The sequence below is a fragment of the Pristis pectinata genome, chromosome 23 (assembly GCF_009764475.1).
Source record: "Pristis pectinata isolate sPriPec2 chromosome 23, sPriPec2.1.pri, whole genome shotgun sequence".
Classification (NCBI taxonomy): Eukaryota; Metazoa; Chordata; class Chondrichthyes; order Rhinopristiformes; family Pristidae; genus Pristis; species Pristis pectinata.
The window spans coordinates 20,916,315-20,941,459 of NC_067427.1; the positions used below are offsets into that span (position 1 = coordinate 20,916,315).

Genomic DNA, 25,145 nt, shown 5'->3' on the forward strand with positions numbered 1-25,145 from the left:
TTGAGTATCAAAACCCATTTCCTATCCAGATGTCTGTAGTTAATCCCATCATAAGCCACACTAAATGTTTCTAGTTCAAAGCACCTCAGCGAGCCACAATTAACCAGAATTTAAATGTGTGTTCAAATTGCTTCATTCTTCATCCAGTATCAACAGCTGCAATTAAATGTTAGTTTGTGAACAATCCTGACACCTAGTTCCTTTAAACTTCTCTCACCCTAGTATAATTTTCTCTATCTCACCCCCAGTTCATTCATTTGCTATCCTGTGATTTAATTTTATAACCTGCTATATCTTCACCTGCTCTTATGAGTCTTACTACGCACCTATTTCCCCAAGCATATTCTAGCAACCGCTAGCTTCTTGTTCCTTTGAAATGGTTGTACAAATATATATATCTGCTCTGGCTCGTATGCCCTCTTCAAGAGAAAAATACCTGTTACATCTTACTCCATCAAGGCATAAAAAGGAATCAATTACCTTATTGATAAATACCTCCTTTATTGAAGTTGATGACACTGGTGTAACCAGATCAAAACTTCAATCTGGTGTCTTTTGAAAGATATGTTTAGTATCCATGGTTCTGTATTTAATCAAAAAATAGCCAACATATATGATAACTACTACTGTGCACTGGAAACCATTTCACTTTTCAAAGTCATTTATTCTATTTACTTTCAAAGTCTAGGTTAAAGCGTTGTTAGGAAGTTTCAAGCCAGCATTTTACAGCTACCATCAGAAAAATTAAGTCAGTATGTATTTTAGAACATCATTGCTTACCATCATGTACCAATGCACAACTTGTGTTATTGATGGCATTTATTGGTCAGTCAGAAGGGCAAAGAATGTAGGCTTCCTGCTGATATAATTTAGTAAAGACTACATCCTCAATAAACAATGAAAACTAATTCTTATGCACCTGCCTTTATTTCCCTCAATCTTTCCACCATAAAAGGTAAAACACTGTGCATTATTAGTGGTACATTGTGCATTTTATTATTTACAAGTGATTTGTTAATCTGACTTTTGCAAGTCATGAATCGTTAATCATCTGTCATGACTACATTTCTGAATTAACTGCTAAAAGTTATTATCTTTATCTGATACTGGTCAGTTGATTGAACTCTGCTCTCAATTAAGGCGGTTAAAATAATCAACTCCACCCATGCTTGGTTCAATTTTTATAAACCCATTATTCCTCATATAATTCTGCATCATCTTGTTAAAAGCTGTGCATTCACTTCTTCGGTCAAATTATAAAAAGCAAAAAAAAAAGTGCTACAACATTTTGTATTAACCTTTCTGGGAATTTTTGGTCAGTTCACCAATTGATGCACTCTTTCAACATCTTGTCTGTTCACTAAACAGTTGATTGGAATTAAGCACTTCACATCAACAATCATGTAGCTCCAGTTTTGTCATTCATTAAACAGTTGGACAAGCACCAAAGCCTGAAAGGCTTATGTTATACACATGTATTGTCCGATGAAGCTCCCACTATCGTTTGAGATGAAGATTCTTTTTTTTTGCCTTGCTTCTTGTAAAATTTCAAAAGTTGAGCACATGATTAAAGTTCACTTGCAACGTCATCTCACCACAATTTAGTGTCTCCGTAGATATTGCGAGGGACGGACATGAGTTTTTCATCGCAAGTCACCTTTGCATCATGTAAGGTGCTATACCAGACCATCCCCGTGGGTCTGGTTTCTTCCATTCGACAGATGAAATACAGAACTGAGTCTATGTGGCTCTGAATATAGGCACTGTGTAGTAAAGATGCACAGCGGTCACTTACGGTGTCCAGTCGTTTTAGAATCAGGTGAGCTTTTCTGTAGCGAGAAATAAAAAGGGAGAGAGGGAGGAACAACAAATATGATCACCTTATTCTGGTATTATTTTGAAATTTGAGGCTAATACTTTCATTTCTATCTCTCATATCTTTCAACACAAAATAGATTTGAATGAAAATAGGCTCTTTAACTGCATTATTTCAATGACATGATCCTCTTTTAAATAGAGCACTCTGTTCATCTGAATATGGACAGGGACTGGAATTGGCCTCTCATCTAAAGGGCAACTGAGGACATCAGCTTCTGCACTCAAACCTCACCCCACAAGCACACATACACGCACACAACTTTCAGAAACTGTTTGCATTCCCCTGTTGTGAAGGTGACTGCTCTCTAACTTTTACTGAATTCAGTCTTAAGTTGGCTGCTGGGTGAGTGACAGTAGCTCAGTGTTACTCCTGTTCCCACCTCCCTGTGTTAGGCACTCCCCTGGAATAGAGACAAAAGGGCACTGGAAACCCACTCTCCTACTGTGTGGCTCATATTGATCATTTTTCAGGTTCCATTACTTTAGAAAATGAGTATGAATTAGTAAGGGGGGTGTGGGAAGAAATATTCAGTTGTGTTTCGTAAATCTGCTTTTGAACACAGACCAACCCATACTGATGTGTGACTGCCAACAGTTCCTGCTGATATTACAGCTCCTTTGAAAATTGCAGGAAGAGTTAATTCCATAAAACATGTGTCAACCACTGCAAGGGAAAATTCTACATAAGGAAATTATTTGGTTTTCCTTAGTTACTTAAATATTGTGTATAAACATGTCACACTTCCAGCTTCTTGAAATATAACGTTTTTTTGTGCTACTGGTATATAGTTGTGCAGTTGTTTTCTTTTCTCCTTGTGTTTGCCTGGAACTTTTAGAATAGTTAGAATAATAGGAAAACTCTATACCAATAATAATAGATATACTTGACCAAATCTTTGCAGTAGCCTTGGATTTATTTTCTGTGGTCTATTCAAGTGAATCCTTGGCATCAATGAGTTTTTGTTTTAAAGTATTTTTCTCAAGGAAACAAAACTGGTTCCTTTTTTTGGTCGTTCAAGAATTTTTCACGCAAGAGCTTCAAGACATCATATTTAGGGAACTAATTGGCAAGTTTACTAAGCTTAGCCGCATGAGGGAGCTAAGCATCCGTTGTCATTGGCCCAGAAAGTTTCAGGGACCGTGCCATTTCAACATGTGTCATCTGAGGTCTGCGATTCCCCCTTTGCCAATTCCCCATATGATATATTCAGTAGGTATTAGTCATTAATAATAACACAAATTTTAAATTAAAAAATAAAATGCAATATTATTCATTATTTTTTCAAATTTGATTTACTCTGAACCATATGGATAAACAGAATAATTCCATATTTTCTTCCAAGTGCAATTGGAATAATCTGATCAAAGGTGTGTACGTTTACGTGAACAAAGATCATAATGAAAATATGAAAATATCCCAGAAAACCTTGTGAATTCATTAACTTTTTTGGGGAGTGGCATCACTGCGAAGACCAGTATTTATTGTCCATCCCCAGATGCCCTTGGTGAGCCATCCTTTGGAACCACTACAACCCCAGTCAGGCTGAATCACTCCCACTGTGTTGTTAGGTTGAGGGTTTCCTTATTTAGATCCAGTAACAATGAAGGAATGGTGATCTATTTCCACATGAGGATGGTGTTAGACTTCGATGGGAACTTGCAAGGTGTTCCCATGTGCACAGAAACATTTTTCAGCCTTTGCCTTTAGTTCGAAATCTTTCTTGAAAGTCTTTTCACACAACGTTGAGTAAAATGACTTGCCCTGAGGATAATCCTGAAGAAGAACATAATATAGACCTTGGCTGTTGTGCTAAAGGATCATACAGCCCAAAAGTCTTTGGACCATTGAGTCCGCACTGACCATCAAACACTTACACTAATCCCATTTCAGTCAACTTCCCCAATTTCTACCACTCACACAAGGGAAAATTTACGGTGGCTAATTAACCTGCTAACCTACAAACCTTTTTGGACCAGGAGAAACCTGCACGTCACAGGGAGAACGTGCAAACTCCACACATACAGCACCGGAAGTCAGAATCAAACCTGTGTCCCTGGAGCTGTGAGGCAGACTGTGTGTCATCCTGCGAATGGTAGACGTTAAATTCTTTACTTTCAGGATGAGTCAAGTACAAACCCAAAGTCAGAACATGTTTGTCATGAAGACAGTACTTTTCAAACAATTGTATTTTTTTAGCAAAGTATAAAAGATCATCAGCACAACAAACCTAAGGAACAAAATAAGATTTCATTTAAAAATTTTCACATTCACCAATTTGACTGTTAATGAGTTAACTATATAAGAAATGAAGGGCCATCTCATGGTAATTGTTTACATCTAGTGCTTCAAGGTCAGTGGTTAGAGGTTGTAGAAGGACAATAACATTGCAGGCTTCGAAGTACCTTAAAGACATTTTATAACATGACTCATCTGGAACGTACAAAAGGTGACAAGGATTTGTTTATTATAATTGAAAGCACACTACTGGTGATGACATAACACAACATGGTGCCAGAAAGTAGTCTGAACAGTTACATCAATTTTAAGTGAAGTATAATTTGGAAAACTGACTTGCTGTTGAAAACCACCACTTGGATTGCTGTACAAATGGAGAAATGCACAAAGAACCTGACAAGAGTACAGGCTACTGCAGATGCAAGTTCTGTGGTCAACAAGGAACAGCAAGGTAAAGTTGCAGCTCTTTTTAAAGGAATTGGAAAGCTATAGGGTGGGTAAGAGTAGCAGCCAGTAGCACATCCTCCAAGAAGTGTTCTAGTTAAGATAAGATTTCTTTATTAGTCACATGTACATCGAAACACACAGTGAAATGCATCTTTGCGTCGAATGCTCTGGGGGCAGCCCACAAGTGTCGCCACACTTCCGGTGCCAACATAGCAGGCCCACAACTTCCTAACCCGTACATCTTTGGAATGTGGGAGGAAACCGGAGCACCCGGAGAAAACCCACGCAGTTATGGGGAGAACATACAAACTCCTTACAGACAGTGGCCGGAACTGAACCTGGGTCACTGGCACTGTAATAGCATTACGCCAACCGCTACGCTATGACGTAATCTCCACATTTAGAAAAGAGTTGAACTTAGGTAAGAGATATCTTTACAAAAGTCTAGTTTCCTGCTTGTCTCAGCCTACCTTCAATGGAATCACTGTCATTTACACTCCACCATTTAACACCCCAGAGGTCACCATTCAACAGCAGTGGCATTGGAAAAATCATATCCACAACCTGATCACAAGATTCGGGTTGAGGTTGGGGAACCTGCAACAGATGGCTCACCAGCTTACTCATTATATCAATGGCCCTCCACTACCTACAACTGTTCTGTCACTGAAGAAAGGAACACTAATGCAGGGCTTATATGAGGATGACCCCAAGAAACAGGCAGCACAGTGGTACACCTTGGGTGCTATCTGTGTGGAGTTTGCACATTCTCCCCGTGATCACATGGGTTTTCTCAGGGTGCTCCAATTTCCCTCCATATCCCAAAGACGTACCGGTTGGCAGGTTAATTGGCAATCTAGTGTGTAGGTAAGTGGGAGAATCTGGGGAATGTCGATAAGGATGTGGGGAGAATATAATAAGATGAATGTAGGATTAGTGTAAACAGGTGGTTGATGGTCAGTCCAGACTTGCTGGGCCGAAGGCCCTGTTTCCGTGCTTGACCCTAGGTTGCTAATATGCTCCCTTGCAACTGGAATCAGCATCAACCATCTTCATAACTGAAGAACGGTAGCAACTCAGCAAGCTTGCCTCAGCCACGCCTCGATGCCATGGAATTATCCGCTATCATTATGGTGTCAGAGGTCAATTCTTTACTCACCATCAGCTTGTGGAGAGAGTGGTTGACAACCCTAGTCCATTACTTATCTTCTGTGGGTGACTTGGAACAAGCAATGAAGGCTTGCCAGTGTTTCGCCAGGAAAAATAGTTTAAAAAACATATTTCTAAGCATATGAAAAGCAATAAAACCAATGGGAAACAAACGAAAAATGGAAAAAAAATCTACAAGGAAGGCCAAGAGTAGTTGCCTTGAAAATGCTTTGAACACTGTCCTACCTGGAGATTTGCCTGTGGCCTTGCCAGGTTTTACTGACATGCTGGAGACTGTCTGTCCAGCACAGCCTTGGTTGCATTCCAAACCTTTTCAAAGCCCTTTTCTGCCCCTCTTAACACAGCTCCTGCCTGCTTCCTGTGCGAGCTTCAGTTGTTTGTCAAAGATGGTCAGGCAGGGCCTAAATCATGCAAGTTTCCATTATATTAACTTCCAGTGAATTTTCATTGCTTCATCACCTTGTAACTGTGTAAAGTTGAAGTAGGAATAACATTAATTTTCTGCATCACATGCAGACACAAAGTAATCAGGAAGGCAAATAGTCTGCTGGTCTTCAATGGATGAGGATTTGAGTACAGAGTGCATGGACCTTTTCCTGAAATTATATGGGATACAGGTGTGACTGCACATGGAATATTGTGTGCAAGGACTTCCTATCAAAGGAAGGATATATTGTGATAGAGGGAGTGCAGTGGATTCACTAGATTGATTCCCAAGATGCAAGGAGGCAAAAAGCAGAGTTAAACATTTAGGAGAGTGAAAGGTGATTTTACTGAAACATACAGTATTTTTTCATGGGGACTGACAGGAATAGATGTCGGGTCAATGTTTCACCTACCTACAATCAAGGATCACAGTCTGAAAATAAGGAAGTTGACCATGCAGAGTTTGAGGTGAGAAGAATTTTCTATCCAGGAGGATTGAGGAAGCTCAGTCGCTGAGTATATTCAACGCAGTGAGCAATAGACAGATTATTGGATATTAAAGGAATCAAGGGATATGGGGTTAGTGTAGGAAAATGGTGTTGAGGTAAAAAAAAAATTCAGTCGTCATACTTTTGAATAGCACAGCAGGTGTGAGGGGCCAGACAGTCTAATCCTGCTGCTGCTACTTCTCAGGAAAATTGATTTTTCAACTGCTTTATATGGGGGGAGAAACAAGTGGCCAGTTTGATTGTTGTGTGTGAACAAAATATGAAATGACCCACCCCACCTCCACATGCCAGATACAGTGTCCCACCGTAACAATTAGCTTAAAGATTGACTTTGGAGATGGGTAAAAACAAAGCTTTTCATTTTTCGTTCTTTATTTCATTACAACAGAATTAATACAGTTCAATGGCATTTAACGTCCAATGGAATAATCAGTTTAGTAATCTATCTACGAAGGTAATTCCTTGTTGTCTATCAGGGCAGCACATGATGACAAAGAAATTATTGATGAAAGCAGCTCCAAGTGATAGAAATAAATTACAACCTGTTTTTTGTTCTTTCCAAAACTCCCCTCCATCTTTTATTTCCTTTTCTCTTTTTTGTTTTCTTTCTTTTCTTGTAACCCTCATTACATTAGCAGTTAAAACATGATAAGAAGTTCACGATGACCCACAATACAAAATGGACCATTTAGTACTGATGCTAACATACAATCTATTTACAACCAAAGTCCAGAATTAATTGAAAGGCAGAAACACTTTATTTGTCTCAAATCACTTTGAAGTACCCTGAGATTTTGAAATGTACCAAATAAATGCAAGTTTTTTGTCTCTGGGGGAATATTTAGAAAAGGTGCCAAGACATGTGATATACCTTTGCTATAGTGTTATAAGTGTTTAGTTAGTGGTGGAGTTGTTACTCACTGTTAATTATAAAAGCATTATAACTGGTACTTTATTCCTTTATATAACCACCATAGAATTTGTAGTATTTTTGTTTGAAAGGCAGTGATACAAAACCTGACATTTTCGCAATTCAAACTATGTGTTATGGCAATGCTTTGGCGCAAACGGCATGAATTCCCCACAGCTGTCTATAATCCAATGCTGCCTCCAACAAAGATCTTATTACCTGAGGAGTAATTATAGTCTCTCACATAAGCAGCATGATTCATGAGTAGCAGAAGAGAACCTTGCCAAAGAACACACCAAGAAAGGGGTAGAGAGTGCATAGTGGTTGGTGAGTGAGGGGAAAGTGTGTTTGCTGTACCTCAGTCACATAAGAAAACACTTACAGCAAATTGCCAGATGAAGCACCCCCAGCCTTCTTTCAGATTTGAGTTGCTATGGTAGGTTTAAATAACATTGCACGTGCTGGGTTGCAATGAAGGTTGATTAAATGAAATTAATTTTAAAAGAAGATTGATTGCTTGAATATTCACAAGGAGCCTGAGCCAGGTAAATAGAATATTCATGGGATAGAATTAGGGGAGCTGAGGCTCAATTTCTTGCAAGCTTTTTAATTATAGGGTTTGCACTAAATGATTGGAATATAAGAAATATTATTCAGATTTAAAAAGGCAGAAGTCAGAAATCTGATATTCAGATTTAACGACCTGCCAGTTTGACACCGATGGTAAAAAAAAATTAGAGAGAGTATTATAAAGGTAAGAATGCAAGTGTTTTAAAACAGAACAAAGGCTACAATTCAAAGCAACTCAGTCTTTGAAAAGTAGTTTAGACTTAACACAAATCATTATAAAAGTCCTTTGAACATGTAACAGACTTGATGAATGGAGGGAATGTTTTGGATATCACTTAACTAGAATTTCAGAAGAGATTTGATAAAGGGCTTTGCAAGAATTGTGGATAAATAGGCAACAAAGGAATGATAGCGTCAAATGGTAACAATTTAAATTATAAAACTGTCATCAGCTGAGATGCTTGGGTTTAGGAGCTTGCAATACTTAGTGATGTTCCTAATGAAGCTGTCAGATCTATGATGTCAATGCTTTCTAATTGCTCTCTGGAGAAAGGTTGGTACTAATGTTCAAAAAAGCATGAAAGTTAAGGGATAAGTTACCTTGACACAGATTATGCATTTGCTCTCTGGGCTTTGATTCAAGCCTGCATTAGTAGCTGCAACATGTAGTGAAGTTTAGTATCAGCCTCCTTGACACATCACACCCCCTCAGATCATGGTGCAGAAGGTGTCCCCTCTATTTGCTGCACTTGCATCCTTTGCCCCAGTATTGGGTAAACACTATCCAAATGGGCCCCTTAATCTCTGGTGAAAGGTTCCTAAGACTGGGTGCACACTTGCAGGCCCGAGGCTGGGTGAATGAGTTCACAGTGAGATCCATAGCAACATGGTGCAAGTGTATAAACCACTGGAGTCTTTGAGTTAAGCCTGGAGAGTTCCAGGTATGGTGGCCCCATGAGCATTGCTCCCTTTCTCTCATCTATTCCCGCCCTCCCCTCTCTACATTGACGCTCCTCTTCTTTCTCCAGGCCTAAGGACAGATCTTTCAGAAAACTTAGGGCTAAATTTGATTGCCTCTCAAAACATGGCTTACACATAATTCATGGCCATTCAGTGGAATCTGGGCAGCTTGTCAACCTCATGCTGTTTGCTCACTTCCATTTTTATAGCTGTGAGTCTGCACTGCTCATAGACCGAATAACTCATCACAGCATTAATATAGAGAGTTACAGCACCACTTCAAACTAGCTATTTTTCACATTTTTTGGGGGATGTTGGTTTCTCTGAGCTGGCAGCATTTATGCTAATTGCCCTTGAAAATTTGGTGGTGAGACACCTCTTTGGACCACTGAGCGGTTATGATACAATGGAGCAGTTATGATACGGCTGTGTCGTTCCCAACCCATGTCAGAAGGTTAACAGTGGTTCTGGGGTCACAGAGAGGCCAGATTGGATAAGGATGGTGGATTTCTTCCTATGAAAAGCACAAATGAACCAGATAGTTTGACCACAATCTGGTAGTTTCACAGTTGGTGCATTAGTTTTAATTTTCCAAAATTTCCTGGATTCAGGGAAGGTTCCAATAGATGGAAAATGTAATTCCTTCATTCAGAAAGGGATAAGGTAAGTGGGAAGCTCCAAGCCAGACAGCTTAGAATTTGTCATGGGGAACAATGTTAGAAGTCATTATTAAAGACATTACAGCAGGGCTCTTAGAAAAATTCAAGCTAATCAGGCAAAGTCAATGTGGGTTTGAAAGGGAAATCATGTTTGAGCAAATCATTGGAGTTGTTTACAGAAGGAAATTTGTTGTGGATAAAGGGGAATTGGTGGATTAATTAATCCAGGTGTTCAGGGTGTGGTTCTCCAATCTGAACCCATTCAAGAACAACTTGTGGTATGTCTGTGCTTCATTAAGAATGACTCCTTTGAAATTTGCTACCTGTTGCAGCCATAACTGAAAGCTCAGAACAGAGCATGGATGAGTTATTGCTGTCAAGGTGACAGTGATAATGAAGTCTTGTATGTCTGGCTGCTTGCAAGTCAAAACTAGAGATATGTGCAACATCTCATGTGTTGCATAAGAGAAGTCACTGAGGCTCTGTATTCAAAGTGAGCCAGCCAGATTTCATTCTCTCTTGCCAGAGACCAGCAGGCAGAGAACAAGTGGCTCTATGAAGTCAACAGGCTTCCTCTTTAGTGCAGAGTGCCACTGATTTTGTGTAGGCTGTGATATTATAGTGCGACAGAGAACAAATAATGAGGTGCTTGGACTAGCAATCCAGAGAGATGAGTTTCAAATCTCACCGCAGGTCTACTGTGGAATTTAAGTTTAGTTCTTTAAATGAAGTGATTTTTTTAAAGATATCTTAGAAGTATGTATGAACATAAAATTTGATGAGCAACTCCTGAAGTTGATATGCAAGGAAGATGTTTCAGCAATTCTACTTGAAGGGTTTTTCCTGTCTTTGTGTCTTAGTGGTTGGTTCCATATTACCTTCTGAATGTCTTCTGAATGTTGAGGGTTGGGGTGCAGAAGAGGTTCACCAGGACATGGCTTGGATCAGAGAGTATTATTTATAACATGTTAGACAAACTTGTATTGTTTTCTCTGGAGGATTGGAGGCTGAGAGGCAACCTGGTGGAAGTATATAAAATTATGAGAAGCACAGACAGGGTAGATAGTCAGAGTTTTCCCCCCACTTAACAAATACTCAAGGGCATGGGTTTTAGGTGAGAGAGGAAAAGTTGAAAGGAAATTTACGGGGAAAGTCTTTTTTTTCCACAGAGAGTGCTGCTGCCAGGGGAAGTGGTGGAAGCAGATACGACTGCAACATTTAAGAGGCACTTAGACTGACATGTGAACAGGCAGGTAATTGAGGGATATAGACAACATGCAGGCAGATGTACAGTTTAAATTGGCATCATAATCAGCACAGACATTGTAGGCCGAAAGGCCTGTTCCTGTGCTCAACCTTTCTATGTTCTATAAATGTCCAGCAACAAGCATGGGATGCTTAATGAGGCATTAACATATAAACTTGGATGTCTCCGGAGTGGTCACCATACTGGACTGTGAAGTGAGCACCGCACAATCTACATTCTCTTCCAATGTTTTTAAGTTTACAATAACAAGGCCATCCAGTAATACTTTTCCAACAATTAATATTCCTTTCAAGGATGTTTAGAAGTGGTAATTTATTCCTTCTATGTCAATCTCTCCATGCCAATCCACGGTGGTTAAGCAAGAAGGCATATCTCTGCAATCTCACCCACCAATAACTCTCCAAGATACCTGCACTTCTGGCTCTTACTGATCCTCAATTTAAGTCACTCCACTTTTGACAGCAGTGCCTTGAACTGCTGAGCCGCAAAGTTCTGGGATTCTCTCCTTAAACCTGAACACCTCTCTACCTCACTGCATCAAAACGCTCTTTAAAATCTATGACCTTTTGATCCTATGCCTTTGTGTGACATGTGAAGCACCTCAGGAAGTTTTGCTGTATTGAAGGTGCAATATAAATATAAATTATTATTGTTGCCAATGTTTTTTTCTACTGGGACAACGCTGATGCGGTTAGGCAAGTTCAACGCAATCACTTCAACATTGGGCTAGACTGTATTCATCTTCAGCAGGTGGTTCTGTGGCAAACTGCCAGGTTGCTGTAGCGCGCGGGTCACACCTGCACATTGCAATGTGGGAATCAGGAATTAGCGGAAGGTCAGATGCCAGCACAAGTAAGCGCAGTTAAGTGGTTTTTTACCTTTTTGTTTACTTAATTTCCAGCTAAGATATTCTCAAATGATGTTATTATTTTAAATGTTTTAACATAGTTTTTTTAAACAGTTTTCAAATGTCTTCAATGGTCTAAAATCATTCTACAACTACCTAAATACCAGCAGGTAATCTGAGCAAGACATCAGGATCCATTGCCTGAGACTAATTACTGCTCATGGTCTAATCCATGTCAGAGATTGTGGGCTGGATAGAGTAAAATCCAGCCATTATTGTGTTGATCCAGGTCAGTTTAAGACACTAGATAAGGACCTGGCACAAGTTTGTTTCCCAATGAATCAGTAACCTAGTTGGATTATCCACAGGGGAAAGGAAATGGATACCATTACACAAATTACCACGTACTGAAGATGAACAAAAGATTATGATTCTTTTCTTTGGAACCTGAGCTGTTCGGGGATTTATCTACAACTTTGGTGAAGGGACCTTTGTCTGTCTTGTAAGGTGCAAAGTTGAATTCCTATGAAGAGAAGGGTTGGTTCATAGTTCTACAAATTTTGGTGAGCCATTTTGGTTTTCAAGACAATATTTGTGAGTAAAAGCACTCCTACATCCTCAATTGATGGGGTAATGAATCTGTGAGCCCCAATGAATGAAAAGGGAGGCAAGTTTATGGTGCTGGATTTTCCTAATCACCTATCTTTTAAATCGGAAACTTAAACTCTGAAGAGAACAGAAACATCGGAAAGACTCTGGTGCCCGAGGCTCACCTGAGCTGTAAGGGTAACATGCATCTTTCGCCGTCAGATCTATCCTGGCTCTCTGTGGTTAGTGGTTTAGCTCTTTCTGAACTTCCAAGTATGGTCTAACACAGAAGTCTGAGAAGAGCTGGAGTTCACATGCTGGTGCAAATGACCTCCTGCTCCACCACTGGACTCACCACTGAGTCCATCAGTGCAGTACCGGCGCACTGAGGAAAGGAGCTTGATGGACTGTGCATTCTGGTCTATGAATAGCTACTCCACTCATTTGAAAGGGGTTGTTCACTCTGTGGAATAAAGGAAGTAAAGATAATTGATTTACTTCACGTTACTTTAATGTTTTTAATTATTTTGTGATTTCAAGGTGTCTGTAATAGCATTTAACTTGGACGTTTGAATAAATTGTTATTTTTAAAAATTATTTAAATTGATCTGAAGGGTTCCTAAATGTTTCCATCTACCAGAGACTCTTAAAAAATAAAGTAGTTTCAAACACATTTGATAGCAGCAGGTTGCCAGAAGTAGTCAGGGTGTATTCCTGCTCAAAGTATGGAGCCAGTTTGCTTCCACTCCTCAGGTAAAGGGTGTTAACAAAGCCAGCCCTCCACATCGGGAACAAGTTAGTATGGGCAGGCAGTGAGTTCGGGAAGTACACCAGTCCAGGATGATCCAGCCCAGCATGCTGGTCTCAGTGATCTCTGAATGTTTCTGCCGATGCTCTGCACACATCACAAACGTACACACTTTAATTAAGGTAATAAATGGAAGAGTCATCAGGGAAACTTTCTTTCCTAACATATAAATGCATTCATCGAGCCCTATACAGGAAGTCAATTGGATAAAATGAGAGGCACTATTTAATTACAAAACCTTGGCAGGTAAACAAAACTGCCCTGCAAATAGTAAGTATCTAATAAAAAAAATTACCTTGCAAAATCTGATGGCTCAGATTTTGAAAATGAGAAGTGCAGAGATAATCACATCTGTAATGCAGATTTTGCTAAACTACAGCATTTAATGCTACTGAAATAAATGCCACCAGTTGTTTCCAATAACAGAAGCCTCTTATTGCATTCCACGCTGAATCATCAGTATGAACACCATGCATTATAACATTTGTAAGATAAGATATCTTTATTAGTCACATGTACATCGAAACACACAGTGAAATGCATCTTTTTGCGTAGAGTGTTCTGGAGGCAGCCCGCAAGTGTCGCCACGCTTCCGGCACCAACATAGCATGCCCACAACTTCCTAACCTGTACATCTTTGGAATATGGGAGGAAACCAGAGCACCCGGAGGAAACCCACGCAGACACGAGGAGAATGTACAAACCCCTTACAGACAGTGGCCGGATTTGAACCCGGGTCGCTGGCACTGTAAAGCGTTACGCTAACCCCTACACTACCGTGCCTGTCTTCCCCTGCTCTTCCCCAGCACCCTGAGTTGTCTGGTCTCCTCGGTCCCCATTGCATTCTCAGTAGAATCATGCAAAGCACTATTTGGGCCAAGCCAGAAGAAGTCTGATGAAGTCATTACAGCTCTGAGACAGTAAAAAATGTTACTTTTACGTTCAGTGTCTATAGCCATTGCTGAGAGAATTAATGAGCATTAGTCTATGAAAGCCAGCTTACAATTTGATCAGGATCTGATACATCACAGACATTTCAACTTTCTTCCTACAAAGCCTATATTCATATTCTTGCTGGGCTGCAATTAGTCTTTTCACAACCTGTTTGTAAAAACACAATTGTTCCTGAAACTCATTCAGTGACCTGCTGTTAACTCCTTGAAGACCAATGATTTTACTTTACATTATCCTGGTCCAAAATGCTAAAGGAGAGGACTTCTGATGGTGACAGTAGGGAGGAGCGAGAGGGGATCGCCTGGAAGGTGGGGCATCCACTACCTCAGCCCCATGGCACCAAAGGAAAGCCCAAAGAATTTTCACAGTGGGTGAAAATATCACCCCCAGTCATTTAGGAAACTCAGCCGTGTTGTGTAAGGGTTGCTGGTAGTCCTGCCGGAGTTGGGTTGCCTGTTTCAAGCCCCAAATATTGAAATGATTGCCGTATTGAGTCAATATATAGGATTCCAAGTAACTTCTTACAATTCTTGCCTGCCCACCCTATTTTTTAAGCTGATGGATAGACAAATAAATGGCTTAGATGTACGTAGAGGAGGGGCAAGTATTATAGTCATGCTTTGAAGAGGTTTCCAATTTGCATCTATTTTATGTTTCAGTTGGATGGTGGTTGATTGCGGTAAAGTATGAGGAAGCCCGACAGGTTAGTGTCTGCCTATTATTGGAATGGCACGGTGGTGTAGCTGGTAAGAGCTGCCACCTCACAGCTCCAGGAACCCGGGTTCAATCCTGATCTTCAGTGCTGTCTGGGTGGAGTTTGCACATTCTCCACGTAACCAAGAGGGTTTCCTCCAGGTCCTCCGGTTTTCTCCCACATCTCAGAGACATGCAGCTTAGTAGGTTAATTGACCTCCATAAATTGTCCCTGGTGCATTGGTAAGTGGTAGAGTCTGGGGGACATTGATGGGAATATTGGGAGAATAAAATGGGATTATTGTAAATGGTTGGTTGATGGCTGGTGTGGATCACTGGAACCAGTCCAGGTGAAGGGTCTCGACCCAAAATGTCGACTATCCATTTCCCTCCACAGATGCTGCCTGACCTGCTGAGTTCCTCCAGTATCTTATGTGTTGTGCCACATGGCTGTTAGCTTTCCAAAAATGGCACCTCACTCTCTGGCTCCATATTGAAATTGCCCATCAGATAGCTTGAATCTGATATCTTTGCACTATAGACACAAAGTAAGCTCATCACAGAAAGTTACAGCTTATTAAAGGTGAAACAAGAAGCCACTTACGATTCATACAGGTGATCCCCCGGGTTACAACAGTTTGGGTAATGGAAATGCACCCTGAATGAATTCACAAATCACAAACAAAAAATCTGGGATACAGAATAAAAATCGCTCTTACAAAATCTGTGTGAAAAAGAAGTAACTTTTTTTCAACTTGATTTGTTGGTGCATTCTGAGATGATGTGGCTTCGTATTACAGAGGATTGTCATAGAGACCATCTTTAAGGAATGCAACCCCCCCATAACGTGCGGGTCGCCAGTATTTAATTGCCTCCGGATTAGCTATCCGTGGTTCTTTTAACAACGTTATTTACTGCTAGTTAACCACTCCAATACTAAAAGCTAACTATACTAAGTATAGCACCCCCCACCCCCCCGGAAACTTTTGGCAATCCTGGCCCATGATTGCACAAAATGGAGAAGGAGCTTTGGGATGGCATTCAGAACCTCAGGTCCATTCATCAGGACCAAAGCAAAGTCTGGGTAGAAGGTGTGTACCACCTCCCAGACTGCCCACCCTCACAAGCACAGCCAATCTCACCTTCTCCTATGCCTGAGTGGAATTCATCCACTCTTCCTTTCAATTCCTCACAATCTTTGTTTTGTTAATTTTGCAATCCCTTAATCTGACTGGTTAAGGAGCAACGAGCTTGCTTGTCCTTTGCACTAAGGTCCCAGATGCTTCGCTTCTGTTGATGGGACATTATCAACTGACACTTTCAACAAATTGCAGGGCAGGTTTTCTTTGTTACTAAATATGCAAGGACGAGTCTGGTTGACAGAGGCTGCTGTTCAGTGCTCTGTTTTAGTAAATTATATTACTTCTCTAATTGTGCTATCAGCATTTTTGAACTTCAGAGATTTTACAGCCAATGCAAGACAGTAATTTGGGCCAGGAACTGATGATTCTCTCATGGTTAAAATTTGAGCTTAAAATTAGAATTTAAAATGACTACACCAAGGACTAGCACATTTCGTTTCAGTGGGGAGAGAAATTATACTTAGTTGTTAATACTAAACATGTGCGAGTCAAAAAGCCAAAAAAACTGCAGAGGCTGGAAATCTGAAGTAAAAACATGGGATGCTGGACAGTTTTCGTCAGTTCCGATGAAGTGCCATCGACCTGAAACTCCTGACCAGTTGAGTATTTGTAGTATATCCTGTTTATATTTTCCACAGAGTGTTGGCTGCTGGCTGTACTCGTCTTCACACATTTAGATTCATTAACTTGATGTGTAAACGATCAGCTGCTGATACTCTCCAATGTGCTTAGGACATTTGAACAAAGATGAATTCCTCCCCCATTGGTGTGTTTTAATTGCCACAAACAATAATATTCCATAAGGCTGAGATGCAGTGATATTGGTCCTTTGAATTGCAAGGATAACAATGGAATCATCTGTGGAATGGTTTAATGAAACTATATCTTCATCGTCCCTCACCATCCAGGACATGCCCTCTTCTCATTACTACCATCGGGGAGGAGGTACAGGAACCTGAAGACCCACACTCAATGATTTAGGAACAGCTTCTTCCCCTCCGCCATCAGATTTCTGAACAGTCCACGAACCCATGAACACCACCTCGTTGTTCACTTTTTTATTGCACTATTTATTTTTGTAATTTATAGTAATTTTATGTCCTTGCATTGTACTGCTGCCACAAAACAGCAAATTTCACAACATATAAGTCAGTGATAATCTGATTCTGAATTGGACACATTGCTCCCAAATACTTGGAGTGAAGCACAACTGTAGATTATAATTCGGCTTACCCTAATTACATTTACTGTTATTAAAATAGCAGAAATTCTGGATGAACCAGTTATGTACAAAAGCTAAAAGGAAAAGTTTTGAAAGGCTGAATAGTGAAGCAATGGTTTAAGGAGACAATGGCCCAAACTACGCAGCCACCATTGAAGTGACTATGCTCGCATCACTGTCTATAACTATTTAGCTATGTCTATGGTGTTCATTCCACTTTTCCTCAAGCTGGTTGGAGTTAGGCTTCAGCTCCAGCATATCTCTAATGTTGGCAACACTTGCAGGCTGCCCCCAGAACACTCTCCGCAAAAGATGCATTTCACTGTGTGTTTCGATGTACATGTGAATAATAACGATAACTTATCTTATCTAATCAAGAAGACTGCATCGCGAATCAAACTGAAGAATTCTCACACAGAGCAAATCAGGAAGTAAACAGAATGGATTTTAGCTAACTTTTTAAATATTTAACACACTAAAGATTGGAATGCAGACATGAGAGTAACGGAGAAGCTAAAATATCATAAGCAAAGATTATAAGTAAAAGTAGAATTAATTTTATAGGCTTATGAAATACTAAACAGATAAAAGTAGTATTTTAGAGCTAATGAAGTTATTAAACATTTATGATGACTTAGTAACTCATTAAAGATTGATTTAAATTTCATGCAATAAGCCATAATATTCTCAGTGATAATATCAGAGAAGTTCAGTTGCCATCGATGGAGAGAGAAACAAAGTGAATGTTTCAGGTTGATAACCTTCCATCAAAACTGATGCGTATTCATAGACATTGAATAAAATAGCACGTTCTGAAAAGCCGTCAACCAAAAACATTGACCCCATTTCTCTCACCACAGAAGTTGTCTGACCTTGTCTGATTTTATTCCTGAAAATATTACGGCTTACAGTATAAGGTTGGTTATGCAGGTAAAGCAGGGATGTAAGAAACTTGACAACTCTTTCAAAAGAGGCACAATGGGTTGAATTCTATGCTGTGCAACTTGATCTCATGGTGTAATATCAGTATGTTGGTGAATGACAAACTGGTAAACTAAAGAATAAATACATTTTTACCTGTAAAATTGATCAAAATTACAATTGAATATTGCTGCTAATGTGAATTTTAGAAATTCTAATCTTCATTCTTCAGCACATTAATCTTGTGCGAGAATATTGAACTGGAATTTTTTAGCAAAATATCTCAACAGATTCCTTCCTTATAATACCACTGACTAGTGGTTCCAAAGTAAAGAGGGCTGGAGCCTTTTTGTTCCTCAGAGACTGATGAGGTAAATTAGCTCAAGTACAGTGTACTTCTTTGCTGTGACACTCCACAATACGACTCTGAAGGATGTTTAATAAGTTTCATTCTGCGCATGAAAGTCAAATACCAAGGGGCTTGGCTATCTGTATTTGCAAAATGACCACTTCAAACAGTGCTCAGTTTAGAAATAAGCAGACTTGTTTCACAAATTAAAATATTAATTGTCATCAACTTGAGCGTGTTGAAGTACAATCTGTAAGTCATGGTTAAAAACAATGATATTTGCCTAAGAGTGGGGTTTGGCAACTTGAATCTTCTCTGTTAGATTCATAGATTTATAGAGTTATACAGCATGGAAATGGGTCCTTCAGTCCAACTCATCCATGCTGACCAAGATAATCAATCTATGCAAATCCCATTGCCTGGATTTGGCCCATCTATCCCTAAATCTTTCCCATGTACCTGTCCAAAAGTTTTTTAAACAATGTAATTGTACCTGCCTTTACCCCTTCTCTAGCATTTCTTCCAGATATTCACCTCCCTCTGCGTGAGAAAATTACCCCTCAGATCTCCTTTAAATTTGTCAACTCTCACTTTAAACCCGTGTCCTCTAGTTCTGGACTCCCCTGCCCTGGGCAGAAAAGACTATGTCCATCTATCCTATCTCTGCATCTCATAACTTTATGACCATCCATCAGGTCACCCCTGAGTCTCCTACATTCCAATGAGAATAAACCCAGGCTATCCAATCTTTCCTTATAACTACAGTCCTCCATTCGAGACAATATCCCAGTGAGTCTCTTCTGCACTCTCTCTATCGTTACTGCATCCTTCCTGCTGTGTGGTGACGAGAACTACACACAATGTTTTGTACTGCTGCAACATGACATCTTAACTCTTTTACTCAATGCCTTGGCTTATGAAGGCAAACTGATCAAATGCCTTTTTCACCACTCTATCCAGCTGTATCACCACTTTCAGGGAGCAATGGACTTGCAACTCAAGGTATCCCTTCATATCAATGCTCCTAAGGTCCCTGCCATTTGTTCTATATGTTCTACCAGAATTTGACTTCCCAATGTGCATCACCTCACACTTGTCTGGATTAGATGCCATCTTCCACCACTCCGCCCAACTTTCCAGCTGATATATGTCCCACTGTATCCTTTGATAAGCTTCTTTCTCCAATTCCACCAATTTTCATTTCATCTGAAAACTTATTAATCAGACCATCTGCCTTCTCATCCAAGTCATTTATAAATATTACAAACTACAAAGGTCCCAGCACTGATACCTGTGGTACACTACTTGTTATGGGCTTCCAGTCAAAAAAAATACACCCATTCACCATGACCCTTTCCCTCCTATCACCAAGCCAATTTTGGATCCAGTTTGCCAACACACCTTGGATCCCTTGTGACTTAACCTTCCTGATCAGCTTACCATGTATGACCTCATCAAAAGCCTTACTAAAGTCCATGTAAACCACATCTACCGTTCTGCCTTCATCAATTTTCTAGTTACCTCCTCAAAAAACTCAGTCAGATTTGTGAGACATGATCTCCTCCATACAAAATCGTGCTGACTCCTCCTAATCAGTCCCTGCCTTTCCAAGTAGACATAAACAGGTGAGAAGCGTGCTTCAGGGGCTGGTCCTGGTGTGATTGAAGTGTCCTGATGGACATTGAAGGAAGCAGCATGTTGAAGGTTTCCTAGTCACCGCTAACACATTTGGTAATCTATGAATTAATTCATAAAACAAACCTACTGTAAATGTGTTACAGGCTGGTAGTCTTGCACATTGTATTTTGCATGGTGCCAGGGGCATATTTGTGTAACTTAAACTGCCAAGACTATCATGGCAGGGATCCAGAAACCAACAGATGGTGCATCTTTTTGACTCACCAGTTAAACAGAAAGAATAGTGAAGCATGACAGAAACACACATACTTATCCCTTGTTAATGGAGCACTTCTGTGTAATGCATTCATCATAATATTTAATTACAGAGTCGTTTACAATCACATTTGAGAACTGACCAATTTTTGATTTTTGTGAATGGGTATAACAGCAGAGATTGTCTTTTGCTTTGTACCTTTGAAATTAAATACCTGAGGCAAAAGGAAATGTTTAGTGTCTGCCCAGAAGGGCAGTCTCTGAAATACAGTGCAGGTGTAGCTTGCAGGGAAGCTGGAAGGGCAAACAGATCAGCCAGAACAATCGATTCCAGGGTGACATTCAGGCTCCAGACTGGAAAACCTGACAAATATGCTTTCAAAATTCCCTTCCTTGAGAATTTACAGGAGTCTTGCTCATAGACCACAGGCTGCAGCTTCTGCTTTTCCAACCATTTTAATGAACACAAGTCAAATGAAGGGCAATGATTCGGTGATTTCCCAACCCACACCCCCTCTGGGTGTTGCTTCACACAGGGAGTGGCCCTTAAATACCAGTTGTTGATGAAACAGTGATTCATGCAAGAAGGCCAGTAATTAAAAACATTTTCTGTACAGCCCCATGCTTTTAGGTGAAGGAGAAACCTCTGGCCTTGATTCATTACACGTACTGTTGTTTAATGGCTTAACAACCACCATATTCTCCTTTTACTGTTAATGAACATCACTAACTTGTCCGAACTAAATAAAACCAGAACAGCAATGTGTGTTATTAAGTATTTGGACACGATTTTACTATACTCCAGAAGATCTGCTCCACAGACCTGTGATCTGTCTGTGGATCTGACTCACACCCTCCTCTTCACATACAAAAGCACACTTTCAAATTAAATGCTAGATCGTGGATATGAAACGTTACTACGAGGGAACATTGCACTAATTGTACAATAGACTGAGGCTTTCCCAGCTGGCTTTCACTTGAGGGTTTCCACCCACTGTCTGAGTGACGTGGTAATTCTGTGGGAGGGAGTCAAAATAGAAAGGTGAGTTTATCGGTTTTAGTCTTTTGGATGATTACTGGCATATCCGGATGAGGGTGAGGAACATTTAAGGTACATGCATTCTGAGGTGCAACCTGACTTAACTAATTATGCATTTACTATGACAGTGGTTGCTTCAAAGCAGGTTCATAGAGGAACAGCTGTAATTTAAGTGCCATGTAAAGAAGGTGTAATTGCACTTGAGGGCTAATTGACTTTAGCCAATGCAAAGTAGAACAATAAAGACAGGTCCCAGAGACAATTCCTATACATGTCAACAGAGTGCCTTGGGTAGGGAGATGAAAATTGGGTGGGATCCCCAATCCTGATTTCTATCAGCAATTCCAGCTGTCAGTGGGCTGGGTGAAGACGTTGAGAAAGTCAACAACAGGCTTTCTCATGGATCCTGCTTCATGTTAGAATATGACCATTCACTCTGAACATTACCATGTGAATTAAGGTGACTTTGCAGTCCCACAGCAGGACTTCAAAACTGTAGCTTATCAAGAAACTACATGACCTTGCACGAGCAAAGAAAACGAAAAGAGACTGAAAGTTCTTGTGGTCAAATTTTTTTAAAAATGCAGGTATTTAAACTTGTTAGCCTTAATAATATTTGTTCTGTCCATCCTTCATGGACCTTTGGAGCAACAAAGAAGATGCTGGAGGAACTCGGTGGGTCAGGCAGTATCTGTCGAGGGAAATGGACGTAGGCGTTTCAGGCTGAGATCCTTCATCTAGACTGTGTCTCCTTCGTGGACCCATAACTGACATTTTATGAACTTCTTTTACCCATCACTTGTTTCAATCCAATCGCGTTCTTTTTAATGCCTCTCACTCATTCTTTTCTGTTGTTCCTTTAGTTGGCAACTTTTGTTCCCAACTTATTTTTCCCTCTTTATCGGAAGGTACAAGTCCTTCAAGGACTCACTCAAGCTACAACTCCTGATGTATGAACCTAGCAAGATTGTAAGCTTGGCAGACAATTCAAGAGTGAGGACCATTTGCACCGAACCTGGTCCTGTCCTCCCCCGATCCAATGTCCTTTCAACAAAAGAACAACGAGATCTAAAGAGGTATACAAAGAATTTGAAGGCCCATTGAATTTGGCATCAAGTGAGATATGACCTCCCTAAGAAATGAATTTGGAACCCTAAAACGGGTTGCTGTGCTCAAAATAATAAGTGTAACTATTAATTCAGAAGGAAGGAGGTCAATCTGTTAATTGTAAATAATAAACCATTAACCAAACCCTTGTGGCATTGTTCACGGTCAGACAGAAAATACTACCAACAAATAAAACTTGTGGTTAATAAAATGTAATGGAATAAGTGTTGCAATTTTAATATGACACAGGAACTTCAAATAATGTGGGAATGTGTTAACACACAAGTCATTGCTTCCCTCTTTGTGACTGAAAACTGAACAAATACATGACTTTGTAGACTAATGTAAAACTTTCCTGTTGATATTAAAGATGTTCATATGGGTGACGCAGTCTGAGTAATCTTGGCTAAAGGTAAAATAATGAACCTTGTATGATGTGTGAACCTTGTAAGAACCTTGATATAAGAAGCTTGTGTGACGAAGTTGTTTGCTGAGTGTTAAAATGGCACAGTACACTGATTCACAGTGAGATAATACAGTCTATTCTGGTCCTTTGACATCTCTCATTTTGAATGGCTTCAATATTTATCTCATGAACTGTGGATCCAAACATGCTCTTTAATAGGTCAATGTCTTGTCACATTCCTTACCTACCTATGAAAAAAAAGTCCAACCTGGAGAAAGGATGAGCAGATTGGGACTTTTTTCATTGGAGCGGAGGAGAATGAGGAAAGATCTTATAGAGGCATATAAAATTATGAGGGGCATAGATAGGGTGAATGTGCACAGCCTTTTTCCCAGGGTTGGGGAATCAAAAACTAAAGGACATAGGTTTAAGGTGAGAGGGAGAGGTTTAAGAGGAACCTGAGGGGCAAACATTTCACCCAGCAAGTGGTCAGTATATGGAATGAGCTGCCAGAGGAAGTGATTGAGGCAGGTACATGGATAGGAAATGTTTAGAGGAATATGGGCCTTAGCTCAGTGGGCAAATGGGACAGGCTTCGATGGGAATCATGGTCTGCATGGACCAGTTGGGCTGAAGGGCCTGTTTCTGTGCTGTATGACTCTATAACTCTATTATCAGCTTGCAACAAAATCAACATATTTGTTGTGATGAGATTGGTGAATCTTGTTTTATTAATCTTTGTTCTAAGTTCTATTTGTTGCTTCTGATTCCAAGGTAAAGATATATTTTATTCCAAATCAAAATTGATGGGGCAAATTATGTTGTAGCAGAGGCTGGTGTCTACTGCTTGTCCCAGAATTCTTCAACTCTTTACACTTGCTAATTAAGTGACTGAAAACACAATATAATAGCACAGGAGGGAAAAACGGTATCTGGGACTTGAGTGAACCGGACAAGTATCTTCTTAACTAATGAGACTGAAGAATTGGGAAAGAAGAGCTGTGAATGAAGATAAATTAAGAGAAATTTATTCAGTGAACTGAATGTTTCAGTAAAATGAAGAAAACTGAAGGGAGGGAAGAAAATTTGGATTAAGTGTGTGAGAGAGAGAAGGGAAAAGTAAGAAAAAAATTACATACTTACGAAACAATTTCCAACCTGATGGAATTAACCTCACATGTGTAAATGGTATCTTTTAGCAGCAGAGGAATTCATTAGCAGTGCTAAATGCTAATCATATAGTTAAACGGAAATTTGCACTTGTAATCGATGGTCTTGAGTGGTTTAAGTTCATATCTACTAGCTAAATACAATAACTATTAAACTAGATGCTTTTCAATGAGATGGTGAGATGCCACTGGTGGATAACTCAGAGAGCTTTGATAGCTATATTAATTATATACCTCTACTTCCCTTAAAGTTGCTAAACTATTTACATATAATTCTTAACAAGCATTAGTACCATTGCCATTATCTTGCCATCAAAATGTTGTCCACTATTTTGATTAAAATTGTACCCGGCAACATTTCTTCTCACTCCATCTGAAAAAGCAGCCTATAAATTAGTCACTTCCATACACTTTCTACTTCCATCTCTGGAAAACATGACTGCTGAATGTCAGTTGAGTAATAAAGTATTGAAACAATTACAGTAAAGATCTAATAAACCAGCATCCAATTGTCTGGAAATCCTGATAGCTCAGCATCTGGCTCACTCATTAGACCAGAATGTGAGCTGAGGCTCCAATGTAAGTGAGGTGTGTGGCTATAGCAGGTGGCCCAGAGTCAGGGCCCTAAGTAGGGTCAGAGCCAAGGTTGGGGTCTGGAACATCCAGGGTCAGAAACGTGCAGCTAGGATCGGGGTCCAGAGTGCAGCTGGAGCCAAGGTTGGGAGTCCTTGCATGTTTGCCACTTCCTTTAAACTCCCTGGGCTCAGTGGAAAATGTATAATATTACTGTGTAACATGTACAAAAGTGAAATAAAAATGTGTTTGGTGTATTAATAGGAGTAACATAGAATAGTAAAGAAAACCTGTTATTCTGGCACAAGAAAAATCCCAAGGGTGACAGTTATCAGAGCTTTACAACAATCTAAGCTATATTTAGAAAGCATCTTTGATGTAGGGTATAAGACCAGAAGATAT

At 39.9% G+C, this 25,145-nt stretch overlaps 1 protein-coding gene across 6 annotated transcripts in view; it reads right to left on the reverse strand.

The window, feature by feature from the left end:
* Positions 1 to 476: 476 nt before the first annotated feature.
* LOC127581979 (astrotactin-2-like) overlaps positions 477 to 25,145 on the reverse strand; it is a 1,282,697-nt gene continuing 1,258,028 nt past the window's right edge. For all 6 annotated transcript variants that reach the window (XM_052036829.1, XM_052036827.1, XM_052036825.1 and 3 more), the window contains one exon: positions 477 to 1,829. In XM_052036829.1, coding sequence (XP_051892789.1) covers positions 1,592 to 1,829 — 238 coding nt within the window. In that variant the 3' untranslated portion in view covers positions 477 to 1,591. The remainder of the gene's footprint in view (positions 1,830 to 25,145) is intronic.